This window comes from Cololabis saira, chromosome 8 (genome assembly GCF_033807715.1).
Source record: "Cololabis saira isolate AMF1-May2022 chromosome 8, fColSai1.1, whole genome shotgun sequence".
Classification (NCBI taxonomy): Eukaryota; Metazoa; Chordata; class Actinopteri; order Beloniformes; family Belonidae; genus Cololabis; species Cololabis saira.
Genome location: NC_084594.1, coordinates 46,707,304 through 46,724,028, shown reverse-complemented (window position 1 = coordinate 46,724,028; position 16,725 = coordinate 46,707,304). Strand labels below are relative to the sequence as shown.

The window sequence follows — 16,725 nt, the reverse complement described above, 5'->3', positions numbered from 1 at the left end:
AAAAAGAAACTACAAAGAATAAAACATAATGTGTGCAATGCTACATACCCCCATGATACAACAGCTCCTAGCCATGTCCAATAACCTAGATCAGTGGTTTCTGTGTTTCATCAGTCTCTCAAACGAGGAAGAAAGCCTCCATGGATCTTGTTCATATTGTGGCAGGGTGCAGGATTGGGTGTGGGCTGCAGGGGAGCAGCCACTCAGCTGATTGGATGTCCTCTGTCCTGTCGGCCAACCCCAAGTAGCAAGCCTTGCTGCAGTGGTGCCCAACCTTGGGGCCCGATAGGATGACGGAGGAACAGACCCTGGAGGCGCTGGCACAGGTGCTGGCAGACCTGGCACCCCCGTTGCAGGGCCAGTGGGAGCAGCAGCTCGCAGCGCTGGAGGTGCTGGTGGCGCCGCAGCCGGCAGGCCGTGAGGCGGAGGCTGCAGGCCGCAGGCCGCCAAGCGACGGCTGCTGAGGCGGCCCCAGCGACGGCAGGACCCAGAGCGCGACCCAGCCCAGCTGAGGTGGAGGCGCCAACTTCGGTTCTGGAGGCGGTCCTGGGCGCACCACGGCCAGCGCCGCGGACTCCGTCTGCCCCGAGGCCACCCTCGGCCCAGTCCCGAGAGCGGCCCTCTCGTCGGTCGGCCCGACCCAGAGGGCGACCTCCCGACCCGTCTCGTCGGTTGGCCTAACCTGGAGGGCCCGGTGGCCCCAGGCCAGGGGGCTCTGATGGCGGTCCCTAGCTTCCTCTCCCGCTCCGAGAGGGGTGGGGGGGGGGGGGGGGGTTGCAGCCACTCAGCTAATTGGGCACACCTGTGCCCAATCAATCTCTCCACTCTGCCTGGTTACTTGAACAGCGGCTGCACACCAGCAAGGGTCTCTGCTGGGAGGAAGGAGAGCTGCTGAAGGTGCTGGCACGTGTGTCTGGGTGAAAGAATAAATTGCAATTTCTGCACTAAACCCTGTGTCCTCTGTCCTGCCGGCCGACCCCAAGTGGCAGGCCTTGCTACAATATTTCTCTATTTCGCCTTTCATGTAAAAGCTTGTTTTAAAAGAATAAAGCACTGTGATGGTGGAAGTGGGGGGCTGCAACAGCTGGTGGTTGAGGAGAAATGAAAGAGAAGCGTTTTGTTACAAAGTCTTCAGTGGAAGCCATAAACAAAATTAAAGAGCAGAGCTACCTGCTAACTCCGGGAACCAAGTATTGACAGTGGTTTACTGTGGCTAAGGGTAGAAATCACCCCCACTGAGGCAGTCTGGGCCACACATGGCTACTCACATGGGGTCCAGGAGCCCCTTCTGCCATTTTCCATGTGCACGTCGGGATGTATTAAACACAACTTTGCGTGGATTAGTGCATACCATCATGAAAATCTTCGACCTGCCGTTGGTACCACCACGCAACTTCTGTCAGTTGCCAGTGCTGAACTACAAAGTAGTGAAACTGCCTTTTATACATGTCCATTTTAATAACAGGTGGTTAATTGAGATTAATTCATTGAGATCATTGGCATGTGATGGGTTTGACCAACGCTTAAACAATGACTTTAACACTTGGCTACATTTCCTTAAAATACTTTTAAATGATTATGTGCTTAATATGCTTCTAGGAGCATCACGATGCATCACCGCATGCGAGAGGACACAAACCCTTTTGCAGCAGAAATAAGGGGATTTGACGAGCGAATCCGACGTGAAGAAGACCTGACCAAGAAAGAGATAAAAAAGTAAGTAACAATCCAGTCCTGGTCTGAGGTCTGTTTATCAAAAGAAGCTGTAATCACAATTATTTACTGTAAAGGTATAACAAATCTAAAATATTGCTATAAAATCCATCCATCCATCTTCTTCCTCTTATCTGTTCCCGGGTCTCGGGGGCAGCAGCCTCAACAGGGATGCCCAGACTTCCTTCACCCCAGACTCTTCCTCCAGCTCTTCCTCCAGCTCTTCCTCCAGCTCTTCCTCCAGCTCTTTCTCCATCTCTTCCTCCAGCACTTCCTCCAGACACTTCCTCCAGCTCTTCCTCCAGCTCTTCCGAGGGGAGTCCGAGGCGTTCCCAGGCCAGCTGAGAGACATAGTCTCTCCAGCGTGTCCTGGGTCTTCCCCGGGGTCTCCTCCCGGAGGGACATGCCTGGAACATCTCCCTAGGGAGGAGGGACATGCCTGGAACACCTCCCTAGGGAGGAGGGACATGCCTGGAACACCTCCCTAGGGAGGAGGGACATGCCTGGAACACCTCCCTAGGGAGGAGGGACATGCCTGGAACACCTCCCTAGGGAGGAGGGACATGCCTGGAACACCTCCATAGGGAGGAGGGACATGCCTGGAACACCTCCCTAGGGAGGTGTCCAGGAGTATCCGGTACAGATGTCCAAGCCACCTCAGCTGACTCCTCTCAATGACGGAGCAGCCCGCAGCGCCCGCAGCGGCTCGACTCCGAGCTCCTCCCGGGTGACCGAACTCCTCACCCTATCTCTAAGGGAGCGTCCAGCCACCCTGTGGAGGAAACTCATCTCCGCTGCTTGTATCCGCGATCTTATCCTTTCGGTCACTATCCAAAGTTCATGACCATAGGTGAGGGTAGGTGCGTAGATTGACCGGTATATCGAGAGCTTCACTTTTCGACTCAGCTCCTTCTTCACCACGACGGTCCGGTACACCGACCGCATAACTGCGGATGCTGCACTGATCCGTCTGTCAATCTCCCGCTCCATCGTTCCCTAACTCGTGAACAAGATCCCGAGATACTTGAACTCCTCCACCTGAGGCAGGACTTCTCCACCCACCCGGAGAAGGCACGCCACCCTTTCCCCGTGGAGAACCATGGCCTCGGTTTTGGAGGTGCTGATTCTCATCCCTGCCGCGTCGCACTCGGCCTCAAACCGCCCTAGCACATGCTGAAGGTCCCGGTCCGATGAAGCCAACAGGACAACGTCATCTGCAAAAAGCAGAGACGAAATTCTGTGGTTCCCAAACCGGATCCCCTCCGGCCACTGGCTGCGCCTAGAAATCCTGTACATAAAAATGATGAGCAGGACCGGTGACAAAGGGCAGCCCTGCCGAAGTCCAACATGCACCGGGAACAAGTCTGATCTACTGCCGGCAATGAGAACCAGACTCCTGCTCCGATCATACAGAGACCGGACAGCCCTTAATAGAGGGCCCCGGACTCCATACTCACTCAGCACCCCCCACAGAATAGCACGAGGGACACGGTCAAATGCCTTCTACAGATCCACAAAGCACATGTAGACCGGTTGGGCAAATTCCCATGAACCCTCGAGCACCCTGCGGAGGGTATAGAGCTGGTCCAGTGTTCCGCGACGAAAACCGCATTGTTCCTCCTGAATCCGAGGTTCAACTATCGGCCGTATTCTCCTCTCCAGTACCCTGGCGTAGACATTCCCGGGGAGGCTGAGAAGTGTGATCCCCCTGTAGTTGGAACACACTCTCCGGTCCCCCTTTTTAAACAGAGGGACCACCACCCCGGTTTGTCACTCCAGCGGTACTGTCCCCTTCCTCCATGCAATGTTTCAGAGGCGTGTCAACCAAAATAGCCCTACGACATCCAGAGACTTGAGGTACTCAGGGCGAATCTCATCCACCCCCGGTGCCCTGCCACTGCTATAAAATGGTCACATTTAAACGAGACCAGTTCAACGGTTCTTACTGTCTGAGGTGTTTTCCTCCTAGATACAAAGACCTTCTCAGTAAAGCTCGGAAACATGAGCTCAAACAGCATGACATCATACTGTGCACGTGCACCCAGTCCTCTACAGGCAGCATGAAGTCGTCGGTCAGCGCACGTCAGATCCTCATCGATGAATGTGCCATGGCCACCGAACCGCAGGCACTGATCCCGTTGGTCAGCAACAACCCTGAGCAGGTGGGTTTCCACTCATTCCCAGAAAAATACTGGAGTTAGGACAAGTTTTATTGAAGGGCTTCTTTACAACTAACCAAATCCAAAGTAAATACAACTGTGCTCCTGAAGATACTGCAAGAAAACAATATTTAGCAGGTAATATGACATGCCATCTCCGTGTGACAGTCGTGACCCCCAAGAGCTTTTATTAAGCTCCTCCTTCTCTTTAAAAAACTGTATCAGAAGGAGAAAATCCAAATGTTGCCTTTCTGATTCCTAACCCTTCATTCCTCACGTATTGTGATTACATTTATTTTCCCACATAAATTATAAATAATAATTAAATAAATTAAATTACATCTCATAGTTTCTAAAATGTAGGAATATCAAAGTCATTTGATGGAAAAACTTTTGCACAACCTTTGCAGAGGATGCCTTCAGATTTACCTCATGCACATTTATGGCTTTCAGATTGTTCTTATTGGTGACCACAAGCAGCTGCGACCCATCGTCAAAAATGAGCATGTGAAGAAGCTGGGGATGGTCAAATCTCTTTTTGAGCGCTATTACAATGGCAAAAGGACTGTGATGCTGGACACGCAGTACAGAATGGTGAGAATATCTCACCTACACGTTACGGCTGCGGTGGATCATGTGTGATATTCATTTTAATGTTAATTGTCCTTTGATAGCACGAGGAAATTTGCAAGTTCCCGTCGAAGGAGTTTTATGACAACAGGCTGAGGACTGGGGTGAACTGGCCGAACAGTGTCCTGCGTGTCGACGGCAGGACGATGCCGGTCGTCTTTGGGCATGTGAAGGGCGAGACTGTTCGTCTCGTTGTCAAGACGGCCAAGGGCAGCAACAACTCCAAAGCCAACCGCAGAGAGAGAGACAAAGTGGTACTACACCGCACACCCACACTTTTCTGTCCATATCTCCAACGTTCAGATCAGTTAGATCGAATATGCAGCTGGATCCTGCGTTTAAGGGTGCGTTCACACCTGTCCCGTTTGGAGCAGTTGTTCCGAAACAGGGAGCGTTTCCCCCTAAAGATCGGATGGTTTGGTACATGTGAACACAGCAATCACGCTTGGATACGGGACAAAACAAGTGAGCCGAGATCCTAGGAGAGGTGGTCTCGGCTCGCTTCCATTCCAGACCTGGAGCGGTTCGTTTGCAGTGAGAACATAATCCACACAGCAACCCACACAACTCACTCATAAGCTGCTTTCACATAGAGCGCAGTTTGCACCGCGCCCACTGCCGGGTAGGATGCAGAGCCTCCACCACCTTCTCTCCCATTGGACACAACTTTCTTTCTTCACCCTTCTGTCTCTTCTCCCTTATCTCCTATTGGACGTGCCGAGATGTCGTCATAGTGTGGCACGGGGAAATTAAAAAATGTTCAATTCGGGCAGGCAGGCGCGGCGCAAACGCACATACAGTACACAATGAACGGGATTGCCAGTGGCGGTCTGCGCTTTGCGCCCTCTCTGTGAAAGGTTTTATAACCATTGTTGTTTTTCCCGGGGTACGGAAGAGGGAACTCCTTCCGCGTTCATTTCTGACCAATGAGTGAACAGTTGGTTCTCATGGCATTTGTTAACAGCTTTGAACCGCTACAGATAGTTGTCTTGTGAACACAAACCCCACAAACGAAAAACAAAACAACTGTATCGATTTAGCCCCTGAACCGGGACAAAACAAATGGGCCACAGGTCTGAAAGCACCCAGCTACAATCTCTACTGTGGAGGAACTACAGACGATCCCACACACACAACAGCAAAAAACATCAAATTAAAAGAAATACTAACACTTGTGGTCAAAATGGTTAATCCCCAAAGAACTATGAAACATCTCCCAAAATAACTGAGCGGTGACGGCATCGTTCATAACACTTAACGTAGCAAACATTCCTCTGCGTTTAGGCCCACATTTGGTTCATTTTTGAGTGTAAAGAAAACATTTAAGTTTTCTTTCATACAAAATGTGGTGAAAAATTAAGTAGTCTAAATCATTTTTGCTTTCAAACCTCACCCAAGTAATCGGTAAACATTTGGTTCTTCCTGAAATGACTCCATGAGACGCCTGTTAGATCTGCATGAAGAATTGATGTGGCCGTGCCAACAAGGCAAGAAATCAGCCTGCAATTCAGACACATGAGACCAAGCTTCAGCAGTTTGGACACATGGATGCTGCTTTGGTTTGGCCTTCAACTCCAAAACCCAGTTCCCATAGTGAGGCATGGTGGGAGAAGCACAGTGTTTGGGGTGTTTTGATGAGCTACAGGAAGCCTTCAGCTCCATGGATCATGGAAAAAGAGGATTATGTTTTTATTGTGAGGAATAATGCAAAGAGATCTGGTTCCAATTCCTCTTTATGTTGCTACTGGGTCTTCCATCAAGAATATGGCCACATTATACATCTAAATGAATCCTAAACATTTTAAAGGACAACCACAGTTTAAAAGTGTTGGTCGATCCTCAGATTCCAGGACTGTTGATAATCAGTAAGAAAGGAGCTCAAATTTAATGTTAATACTCTGAAACCACCAATCTGAATGATCCGGGACGATTATCCATAAAAGTGACTTAAAGGTGACCTATTATGGCATCTAATACCTATTTTAAACAGGCCTTGAATGTCTTAAAAACAAGCTTTTGATTGTTTTTGCTAAATAAATTAGAAATTCAGCCTCTAAGCCATGTCTTTATCATCCGGGCGGCTGTACAGACACTGCAGAATCTGGTTGCTTTCCTCCTTCTCTGAGTTGGCAGGCTGTGGGGAGACCACTTTATATATGTTAAAGACAGAAAAAACCTATTTTTCATAATAGGTCCCCTTTAAGATCCCTCAAGAGACACAAGTCAACTTTGTTAGGAGCTACCAGAGGAGGCTTGCATGTCAGAAAGGTTATGCTACTGATTTAATTATTATTACATTGTTTTGGCCTTGACACATTAGTTTTTCTGTTTTATTTTTTTTTTGTTCAACAGATCAGTGAGATACAGTATAATTATTTAACTTGGAACCCTTTTGGTTATTGTCATTTCCAGGGAAAGGTTCATGGTTTTGTTTTATTTCTTAAAGGTAGCTAAGGATTTTGACCTTAACTATATCAGACTCCTCATTACCTGAAGACAAAAATGTTCACCTATGGAGGCCTCGTGGTGCTTTCTCTGACACTTTTTCTTTCCAATTCTTGCCGTGCGTCCTTTGCAGGTAGCGATTGCTAAAAAGCTGGTGGATGGAAAAGTGGCGCAGAAGAATATCGTGGTTCTGTCGCCCTACAATGCCCAAGTGTCAGAGATCAGAGAGGAGCTGAAGAGGAAGAATCTAGCTGAAATCCTGGTGACCACCATCATAAAAAGCCAAGGTAAGTTTTTGCAGAACCTGGTACTGGTTTGAAAAAAGCTGGCCTTTACTGAGCGTCCGTGTCTCTGCACCCAGAGAGTTCCAGATGGTTCTCGAGTTTAACTCAGGGGTCGGCAACCCAAAATGTTGAAAGAGCCATATTGGAACAAAAAAACAAAAAACTAATATGTCTGGAGCCGCAAAAAATGAAAAGTCTTGTATAAGCCTTAGAATGAAGGCAACACATGCTGCATGTTTCTATATTAGTTATATTAGCCTACTATCAAAATGACCAAGTTGGCTACAAATACATAAGAGTTCATATACCTGCGTAAAAGCGCAGTCTGCTCAATATCGATCACATCACACGACTCAGCACAATAATTGAGTAGCTGGTGCTGAATTTATGTCCTTGATTTGCTGATCGGTGATGTTGCTGCTGTTTTAATGGCCCTTTCCTTCACTCTCTGAGCGGAGAGAGTCTGTATTATCTCGGTTTTGTTTTTGAAGTCTGCAAACAGTTTTCCACGCTTTATTATCTCCCCAGTTGCAACAAAACTTGTAGCAGTAATGGAGTTTAAATCTTCTTAAATCTATTTTTGCGCTCCACTAATTTCTCCAAGATTAACGCAATCGCACTTTTTCTGTCACTCCCAACTGGGTATTCGGCTGCAAATGTAGCATTTCCTTCCCTGGAAATGTCTTTCCACATGCCTCTTTTTGTTATTGGACAACTTCTCGCTGCAGAGCAAACATTCAGGCAATGAATGCAAATGATTCGCTCCAAGAAACATTGAATCCTCTGTTATCCTCAGTTATTTTTCTCTTTTTTTCCCTTTGGAAACAATCCCTTTGGCCGGTTTGTTTCCAACAGCCACCTGCCTGGTGCCGCCCTGCTGGTAGAAACGTGTGGCTCTGACGCAAAACTTTGTTAAAAGAAATGTTGAAATGTAATATTTATTCTACACATTTTTACAGCTTTGGAAAACGTTAAGAATGTTTGTGTCATGTTTGGTTGTCTGCAGAAACCATATTAAAACAAAAGATATATTTCCTTCCCCCATCTATTTCCATTTTCAAACATTTTTGAAAAAGGTCCAGGAGTCACTAGGGCGGCGCTAAAGAGCCACGGGTTGCTGATCCGGTTTAACTAAATGACCTCTCGGTACACAAGATAACCCTTTTTTGATTATTTTTTCACCATAATAAATTGACCACAGTGGGTTTAATTATTAAATACATCTTCAGACTAACCATGATATACAACTTTTTTTTACCATGTCAAAAAAACAAAGACAACAACAAAACAAATAAAAAACTATTAAAAAATAGGCAATGCTAAGACATTGGTCCGTTCTCCATGTGGGTAACACTAAGTACCCCCCTATCTGCACCCATGGGATTTAAGAAGATAAAGCGCAGCCTGGGGCTGCTAATCATCAGGGGCCTCATTTATAAAAGTGTGTAGGATTCATACTAAAAGTGTACGTGTGCTCAAAAGCCGAAAATGGCGTGCGCACAAAAAAAATCCAGATTTATAAAACCGTGTGCACGCACATCTGCACGCAATGTTCGCTTTATAAATCACAGTCCAGCTGGAAGGTTGCGCAGGTGAATTGTCCTCATATCCCGCCCTCTACACGCCCACTTCATACCATAAATGGGCAATGCAAAGTACTTGATAACTGTATTTGCATATAAATGAGCCTGCTGAGCATGCGCAGCGGCTTCCTGCAGTCTGTTTCTGCTGCGCGTCAGGATGAACGAGACATATGTTATCCTGCTAAATAACCTATATAACCTATATATAAATAACTTATATAGCCTATATAGACCTATGCATTTGTAATGCAGATTACAAAGTCAAATTGACACTGCCTTTAATCTGTCTGTCATGTTTTCTGCTTAAACGTTTTTATAAGTCTGCTTTTTCTGGGATAATATGGCCCACCCATTTTTGTCCTGGCCTACCCCAAAAAATATTTCTACCTACGCCACTGTGTTGAAACCATCTCTTTTTCTTGCAGGAAGTGAATGGCGTTACGTCATTTTGTCAACAGTGTGCTCCCTTCCAAGCAAAGAGATAGTGGATGAACCGGACGGTGCTTGGTTGTCCAAGAACCTGGGCTTCGTGGGGGACCCCAACCAGATAAACGTGGCCATCACCAGAGCTAAGGAGGGACTGTGCATCATCGGTGAGACCGCCTCTTCTCTCACATACTGGCTGGTGTGAGGATCTGAGTGAATGCTTGGCTCAAAGTAGTTTCTGGAATCATGGAATGATGGCCGTCAGCTCACCAGTCAATATCAGAGATCTGGTTTTTCTGACCAGCAGAAAGCGCCTGATAATGTGTCATGTGTAAGAGAAGCGTTACTATCATCAAGCCATGTAAACAAGGCCTCACACAGCAAAATACACCAAAAAACACAACACAAATGATCAAGAGTAGCGTATACATGTTCAATGTGGTTTGGTATACTTCATTACCAAACCATTCCAGGCCCACCAGAACCGCTGTACCCGTTACTTGATACAGTTAGCAGCACAACCAGTCATATTATCTTTAAAATAAGAATGTGTTCTGTTTTTATTCATGGCTCTGAAGTTGACTGGTGCTAAGGAGCTAAGGCGACAGCTAGCTCTTCAGAAGACCACGCCCCGAACGATGCTGTGGTTTCCACTATTTCAACTGTGGGGTTGGACATTGAGACATGGAGGTCAGTGGAGATTGACCCCCCGTGGAAGCCTAGGGGTCAGTCAAGGAACTGTGGTTTTGAGTCGCCCGGTGGTACAGTGGGTTAAGCAAGCAGCTCATATACTGAGGCTGCAGAGATCGCAGGTTTGAGTCCCGGCCTGCGCACCTTTGCTGCATGTCATCCCCATTCTCTTTCTATACCCCCTTCCTGTCTACAACTTGAATAAGCCACTAGGAGGGCCCCCCCTTAAGCCTGGGATATGCTTGCAGTTGGTGCTTGCGATTGCATCCGTTCGCGTGCACCACCAACCGCGTAGTACGTGAGGAGAGCGCATCGTACCGGCGGTGACCAATAGGGGGCAGTAAGCAGAGCAACAGTTGGAAAAGTGATTAAATATTTAGTAGCAGTAACAGATTAGAACAATAAACATGACAACATTGGATGAAGAGGAGATTGCTTTGGTTGCGATCTCGGCAAAGGAAACGGCGCCAGAGACCTCTGTGCCGTCACTTGTGTCCAGCTGGTATCTGACCGGGACCAGCTGAAATGTGTATGTTGGTGAAACGCAAACTAACATCTGAATTCTCTTTCAGGTAACCAGAAGCTGCTGAGGTGCAGTAGAACGTGGAAACACCTCCTGGACCACTACACTCGCCACAACGCCGTGACCAAGGCTGACAAGATCTCGGTGGCCTCATTGGCCTGAGGCGGCAGCTCCGCTGACCGACGCCTCTTCTACAATCAGCAGCTCACACATGTTTTTCTAACGACTTTTTCTGCAGTTTTAGCGCCAATGTTGAGCTTTTATCACATCTTTTTAATCTCCGCTAAACAAGCAAGGACCAAAATGAAAAGTTTGTATATTTCAAGATGTTTTTAGTCTTTCTTTATGTCAGCAGTTTTGAAAAAAAAAAACTGTATATAAATGTACAAAAAAAACAGTAAAGTATATTTATCAATTCTTTATGTTGCTTTTTTTTTTCTCCTCGACCGGACAGCTTTAGTTGTGGAGTAGTGGTCAGCACTGCCTCCTCGCAACAGGGAGGTTGCTGGTTCAAATCCCTTTGAGTCCTTAAAGTTTGAGTCCTGTTTGGCTTTTGGGTGCAAAAACTCGTTTCTTGTCACTCGTTTATTGGTAGCCTTGGCTCAAAAAGAATACAAACAGTCCTGGAAAAGTTAGTACTGAGGCTTTTGATCCTAAATGTGTGAGTGCAAATGTGCGCTGATATCATTACAGATTACAGTAGTGGCGCTTTTCCACCAGTACCTACCTAGCCTGACTGTAGCCCCCGCCCATGCCGGAGGCTTGGCCTATGACAGAGCAGTCTCTGGCCTTAGCCCCGCCCACGCCGGAGGCTTGGCCTATGACAGAGCAGTCTCTGGCGTTAGCCCCGCCCACGCCAGAGGTTTGGCCTATGACCCATAGCCTTTCTATAAAGTAATAGGGCTTGGTCACCAAGTTGCATTCTGGGACGCGGTGGCCGTGTTGGCAGCCTCGTGAGTGTAAACAAACCGCAGTGTAGTAGCACCAAGTAAACAGACGGAACGCAAAAAAAAGATGTTAAAATGCCGGAAAGGAACTGGAATTTACTGGGATACCTTAAACAAGGAAGCCAGGGAGCAGTATATGGAGAAAATAATGATTATTAACGGTTTGGGTCCAGATGAAATCCCTTCTAAAGAGTGGAGCTCCTCGTCGGAGCACCACTCTTTAGAAGGATTTACTGCCGCAGTTCTGCAGAACCACCGTCTCCGGCTACCTTGTTTAGGAGTGTTTGGCAGCTGCTTTGGTAAATGTTTGACTCGCCATGTGTTTCAATAAATTAGTATAATAGCACAACATACAGTACGTGTTTTGTATTACTCTTACTTTTTTCTTTTCTTTTTATTGACCTCTATATTATGAGGAAGAGGCTCCGAGGCGTGAGCAATATTTTTGTTTTCCTCGTGGGATTGTTTTTTTCCTCTGCAGCTACAAATAGTTAATATTTATTCCTCAACAAACTAGTTTTATCTGAAGATTGGGGTTAATCGCACCGCAGAGAGCTGGCCAGCAACTGCGTTTAGCTGGAGAAGTGGGGAATAAAACCCGTGTGAATGATCCGACCCGGTCTGTGTGAGTGTTTGTTTGTGGTTTACTGTGGAAGGTTATGTTTGGTCGTTACAGTCGCGATCCAACCGAGCCGACGACTCTCTGTTATCTCAGATACTCGGCCTCCGTGGTTCTGACTCCGAGCAGGAAAGGGGTGAAAAGTTAAACCATTAGCGATCTTTTCTCAACGTCTGTGATGTGTGGAGCTGCTGCAGCTACAACACAGCAACGGGTTACCATGGTTACAGAATAACGGAAAGTAACGATTACAAGTACCGGTAGGCTACACAACGAAGAGGGAGCACGTCTGTACACAGTGCAGTGGTCTGAAGAGCTGCTAAGCTAAGCTAAAGTAGCTTCCAACATGGCGGCTCTGCCAGGTGATACCATAGACATGTATCCATATCCGCCCCATCGAGCGCTGAGCCGTACGTCAACGCCGCCTCCATATTGGATGTGGCAAGACTGCGCTGTAAACTAATACAAGTAAATTGACTTATTTTCAAAAAGCGCCTTTCTACAAAGAAATGTACGTTTTACGTCTCATTTATTCATTCACACACGCACTTATATACTTATAAGTGCGTGTGTGAATGCACACGCACTTGATGTATCGCAGCAGCTCCATGGGGCGTCTACGTCTATCCCTGCGGCCAAAATCACATACTGTACTTCCACCCTAATGAGTATGCAAAATGAGAATGCAAGATTTTTTAGTGCGTCCAAAACATTAGAACGTACTCAATAGTATGTACTATCCATACTCATTCCGGATAATTTTTTTAGTGTGGATTGATGGACACTAGCTAAGCAGAAACTTCCCACAATGCAATGCAGCTGCGTTTGGTTGCTCAGTGAGACGTATATGTCATAAGTATAATATTAAGTATAATAATATTATTATATAATATTAATATTATGATATTTGTATATAATAATATTATATAATGTCATCTTGTTTGGGCCGGAATAAACAGGAAAGAGCGGAGAGGTGCTGCTACTGCTGTTGTGACACGTCACTTCTTCCGTGACGTGTGCACTCTTAATAGTATGTCCGAATTAATGCATACTACTGATATTTACTCAAAAGTGTGCCGATTTAAGTATACTTTTTTGTAAATACTGTTTAGTACGGCATGTCTATGTATGACCTGCCAGCGTGAGTGTAGCCCCGCCCACGCCGGAGGTTTGGCCAATGACAGAGCAGTCTCTGGCTTTAGCCCCGCCCACGCCGGAGGCTTGTCCTATGACAGAGCAGTCTCTGGCCAATGAGCTGCCAGCGGGAGTGTAGCCCCGCCCCCCCGTCGTCGCCAGAGAACAAGTCTCCTCCGGCTTGATCGGGACCGGTCTGGATCCAGGCGGCAGGATGTTTGTCCGCGGTCCCCCGGACCGCTGGAACGGCTCGGAGTCTGCGTGGTCGTATGGATGTCGGTAGTGGTAGGACGTGGCGGCGAGCCCCGGACCACGGAGCCCCGGGAGGCCGCGGAGCCCCGGGCCGCCCCTCCGGCGGGCTGCGCTGCCTGGCGGCGGGGAACGCGCAGGCGCACCGCGGCATGGAGGTCCCCGGCGCGGCGGGGAACGCGCATGCGCACCGCGGCATGGAGGTCCCCGCCGTCCCCGGGGCTCCCCGCTACCGCCTGCTGCGGGAGGTCGGCCGGGGCATGTACGGGGTGGTGTACGAGGCCGCGGCCCGCGGCTCGGGGGCCCGGGTGGCCGTGAAGAAGCTCCGCTGCGACGCCCCGGAGAACGTGGAGCTGGCGCTGCGGGAGTTCTGGGCGCTGGCCAGCCTGGAGCGGCGCTGCGACCACGTGGTGCAGCTGGAGGACTGCGTGCTGCAGAGGGACGGCCTGGCCCAGAGGATGAGCCGCGGGAACCGGCGCTGCAAGCCCTACCTGCGGCTGGTGGAGACCTCGCTGAAGGGTAGGAACACCCGGGGGTAGGGGGGTCAGGAAAACACCTGGGGGGAAACCAGGAAAACCTACAGGACTGTCTCAGAAAATTAGAATATTGTGATAAAGTCCTTTTATTTTCTGTAATGCAAAAATGTCATACATTCTGGATTCATTACAAATCAACTGAAATATTGCAAGCCTTTTATTATTTTAATATTGCTGATCATGGCTTACAGCTTAAGAAAACTCAAATATCCTATCTCAAAAAATTAGAATATTCTGGGAATCTTAAACTGTAAGCCATAATCAGCAATATTAAAATAATAAAAGGCTTGCAATATTTCAGTTGATTTGTAATGAATCCAGAATGTATGACATTTTTGTTTTTTTAATTGCATTACAGAAAATAAAATTTTTTATCACAATATTCAAATTTTCTGAGACAGTCCTGTAGGTCCACCTGGGGGGTCACGCAGGAAACCATGACACCAACATTCCTCTCCAAATATGAGCGTGTCAACATTAATCCTACACGGGTCACGTGACTTGTTGTAAACTTTAACTGGCTTTCTTTTTGTACGCAAAAAATACGAGCGGCTCTTTAATGCGTTCCCTCAAAACGTTGGTTGGTTTTTAGCTTTAAAAACCATCAACCATGGCTTTTAGACCCTTTAGTTGTTATTGAGCATTTTAGAGATTTAGAACATACAGACATTCAGCCAAACATTTATACACAAAAACTTGTGCGATACAGTATACAATATAAAATGATATATATGTATAAACGAATAATTTTAAAAAATACATAAAATTAATTTAGCTTAATCAAGCAAGATAGAAAAAAGGTCTCTATAATATGACAATGTGTGTTCGCTCTTTTGGTTTGACATAAGTTTAAGGGAGTCTACCGGTATATTAAAATCTCCAAGGAAAGCATTTAAATATGGGAGCGCTTTTGAGAATTCCTTGTGTATATGAAATGTACCAATTGCAATCATAAGATTGATAAGTGTTTGAGCGGTGTTGTGCTGCCGTTGCAGGAGAGCGGCTGCTCGGCCCTCCAGAGCCCTGCTACCTGTGGTTCGTCATGGAGTTCTGTGAAGGCGGAGATCTCAACCACTTCATCCTGTCCCGGCGGCCCGACCCCCGCACCAACAGCAGCTTCATGCTGCAGCTGACCAGCGCCGTCGCCTTCCTGCACCAAAACAACATCGTGCACCGGGACCTGAAACCCGACAACATCCTCATCTCCGAGAAGTCGGGCTCTCCGGTCCTCAAGGTGGCCGACTTCGGTCTCAGTAAAGTCTGCGCCGGCTTGGGAAACGCCGGGGACGCCAAGGAAGGCGAAGACAAGAACAGAAACGGCGGCCTGGACAAGTTCTGGCTGTCGTCCGCTTGCGGCTCCGACTTCTACATGGCCCCGGAGGTGTGGGAGGGCCACTACACGGCTAAGGCCGACATCTTCGCCCTGGGCATCGTCATCTGGGCCATGCTGGAGAGGATCACCTTTGTGGACGGGGAGTCCAAGCGGGAGCTGCTGGGAACGTACGTCCGGCAGGGAGACGACATCGTCCCGGTGGGCGAGGCGCTGCTGGAGAATCCCAAGATGGTCCTGAACATCCCACACCGACGGCGGTCGTGCATGTCGGCCGCCGTGCGGACGCTGCTGCTGGACATGCTGGCCGTCAACCCCCAGGACCGGCCTGACGCCTTCCAGCTGCAGGGCCGGATGGACCAGGTTATGGGGACCACGTGACCCGGACCTGGACAGGTACTGACCGTCTCACTTTAAAGCCAACTAGGGGTGTAACAATATATCCTGCCACGAAATTTTGCGATACAAAAACCTCACGATACGTGTCGTGGAGGTGACAAACTGTATCGCGATATTGGGTTATTAATATTAATCTATTGTGTTGACTAGTAACGCGCCTCGACCTGTTGACCAAAATCTTCCTCCACTCAGAAGAAACTAGTACCGTTTTGGTCCCGATCACTTTTACTGATGTAAGGCTGGTGTAGAGTTAAGCCTTACCTTATTAAATTAAACCTTTTTGGGGTGGTGAGTAGGATAAACACGGGGAAACTTCTGCTGAGTTCCAGTGTACTTTAATGTCCCTCAACAGTGTAGGATTTTAGAACATCAACACAGCACCTAGTGCCGTACTGTGGCGTATCACTCCGCCCAATCTAAAACAGACTAATCACTACAGATAAACTGACTAGTGTCATTATAGTCCCTGATTTACATCAGAATATAAAGAATAGGGCTGCAACTAATGATTATTTTAATAATCGATTAATCTGTCGATTATTTTTTCGATTAATCGATGAATCGGATAAAAAAAACCAAAAGCATTAAATTCCAACCATTTATTGGAAAAAGGAACTGACAGTGCAAAGTCACAGTGCAGAAAATCTTCAGAAAGTTCACAAACGGGTTGCTCCTTGAACATCCCTGAGCTTTTAAAGTATTGATTAAAAGAAAAAAAAAAACTAAATGGACTAACACAGAAAACATACACATGTATGCTTTACATCTGCCAAATATATAAAAATAAAATGCACAAAAGAGCACGTAGCTTCAGTCTGTCTTGCTTCTGTCGTCCCGTATTCTGAAATATGTCCACACCGCTGACGTCCCGCTGCATTAATAGTTGCTATCTTGCCTGAAACGGCGCTGCCAGTCTCACCCATGTATCACTCTCTTCTCACCCATGTATCACTCTCTTCTCACTCGTGTATCACTCTCTTCTCACTCGTGTATCACTCTCTTCTCACTCACGTATCACTCTCTTCTCACCCATGTATCACTCTCTTCTCACTCACGTA

General features: G+C 47.4%; 2 protein-coding genes across 2 annotated transcripts in view; both read left to right on the top strand.

Moving 5' to 3' along the window:
- LOC133449051 (helicase with zinc finger domain 2-like) overlaps window positions 1-10,931 on the top strand; it is a 33,789-nt gene extending 22,858 nt beyond the window's left edge. The window contains exons 13-19 of the mRNA XM_061728154.1: window positions 1,600-1,716; window positions 3,683-3,875; window positions 4,326-4,466; window positions 4,547-4,756; window positions 7,081-7,234; window positions 9,240-9,407; window positions 10,503-10,931. Coding sequence (XP_061584138.1) covers window positions 1,600-1,716; window positions 3,683-3,875; window positions 4,326-4,466; window positions 4,547-4,756; window positions 7,081-7,234; window positions 9,240-9,407; window positions 10,503-10,615 — 1,096 coding nt within the window. The 3' untranslated portion in view covers window positions 10,616-10,931. The remainder of the gene's footprint in view (window positions 1-1,599; window positions 1,717-3,682; window positions 3,876-4,325; window positions 4,467-4,546; window positions 4,757-7,080; window positions 7,235-9,239; window positions 9,408-10,502) is intronic.
- A 2,390-nt stretch (window positions 10,932-13,321) lies between these two features.
- Window positions 13,322-15,659, top strand: LOC133449595 (serine/threonine-protein kinase 35-like). Its single transcript, XM_061728766.1, has 2 exons — window positions 13,322-13,921; window positions 14,934-15,659. Exons 1-2 carry the CDS (start codon window positions 13,423-13,425, stop codon window positions 15,647-15,649), a joined length of 1,215 nt encoding a protein of 404 aa, XP_061584750.1. The 5' UTR covers window positions 13,322-13,422; the 3' UTR covers window positions 15,650-15,659.
- Window positions 15,660-16,725: the final 1,066 nt, after the last annotated feature.

Bases quoted from the DNA above. Each gene is read 5' to 3' on its own strand.
- LOC133449595 (XM_061728766.1), top strand. From the start codon at position 13,423: ATGGATGTCGGTAGTGGTAGGACGTGGCGGCGAGCCCCGGACCACGGA. The intron at 13,922-14,933 runs GTAGGAACACCC...CTGCCGTTGCAG, and splicing joins GGTGGAGACCTCGCTGAAGG to GAGAGCGGCTGCTCGGCCCT.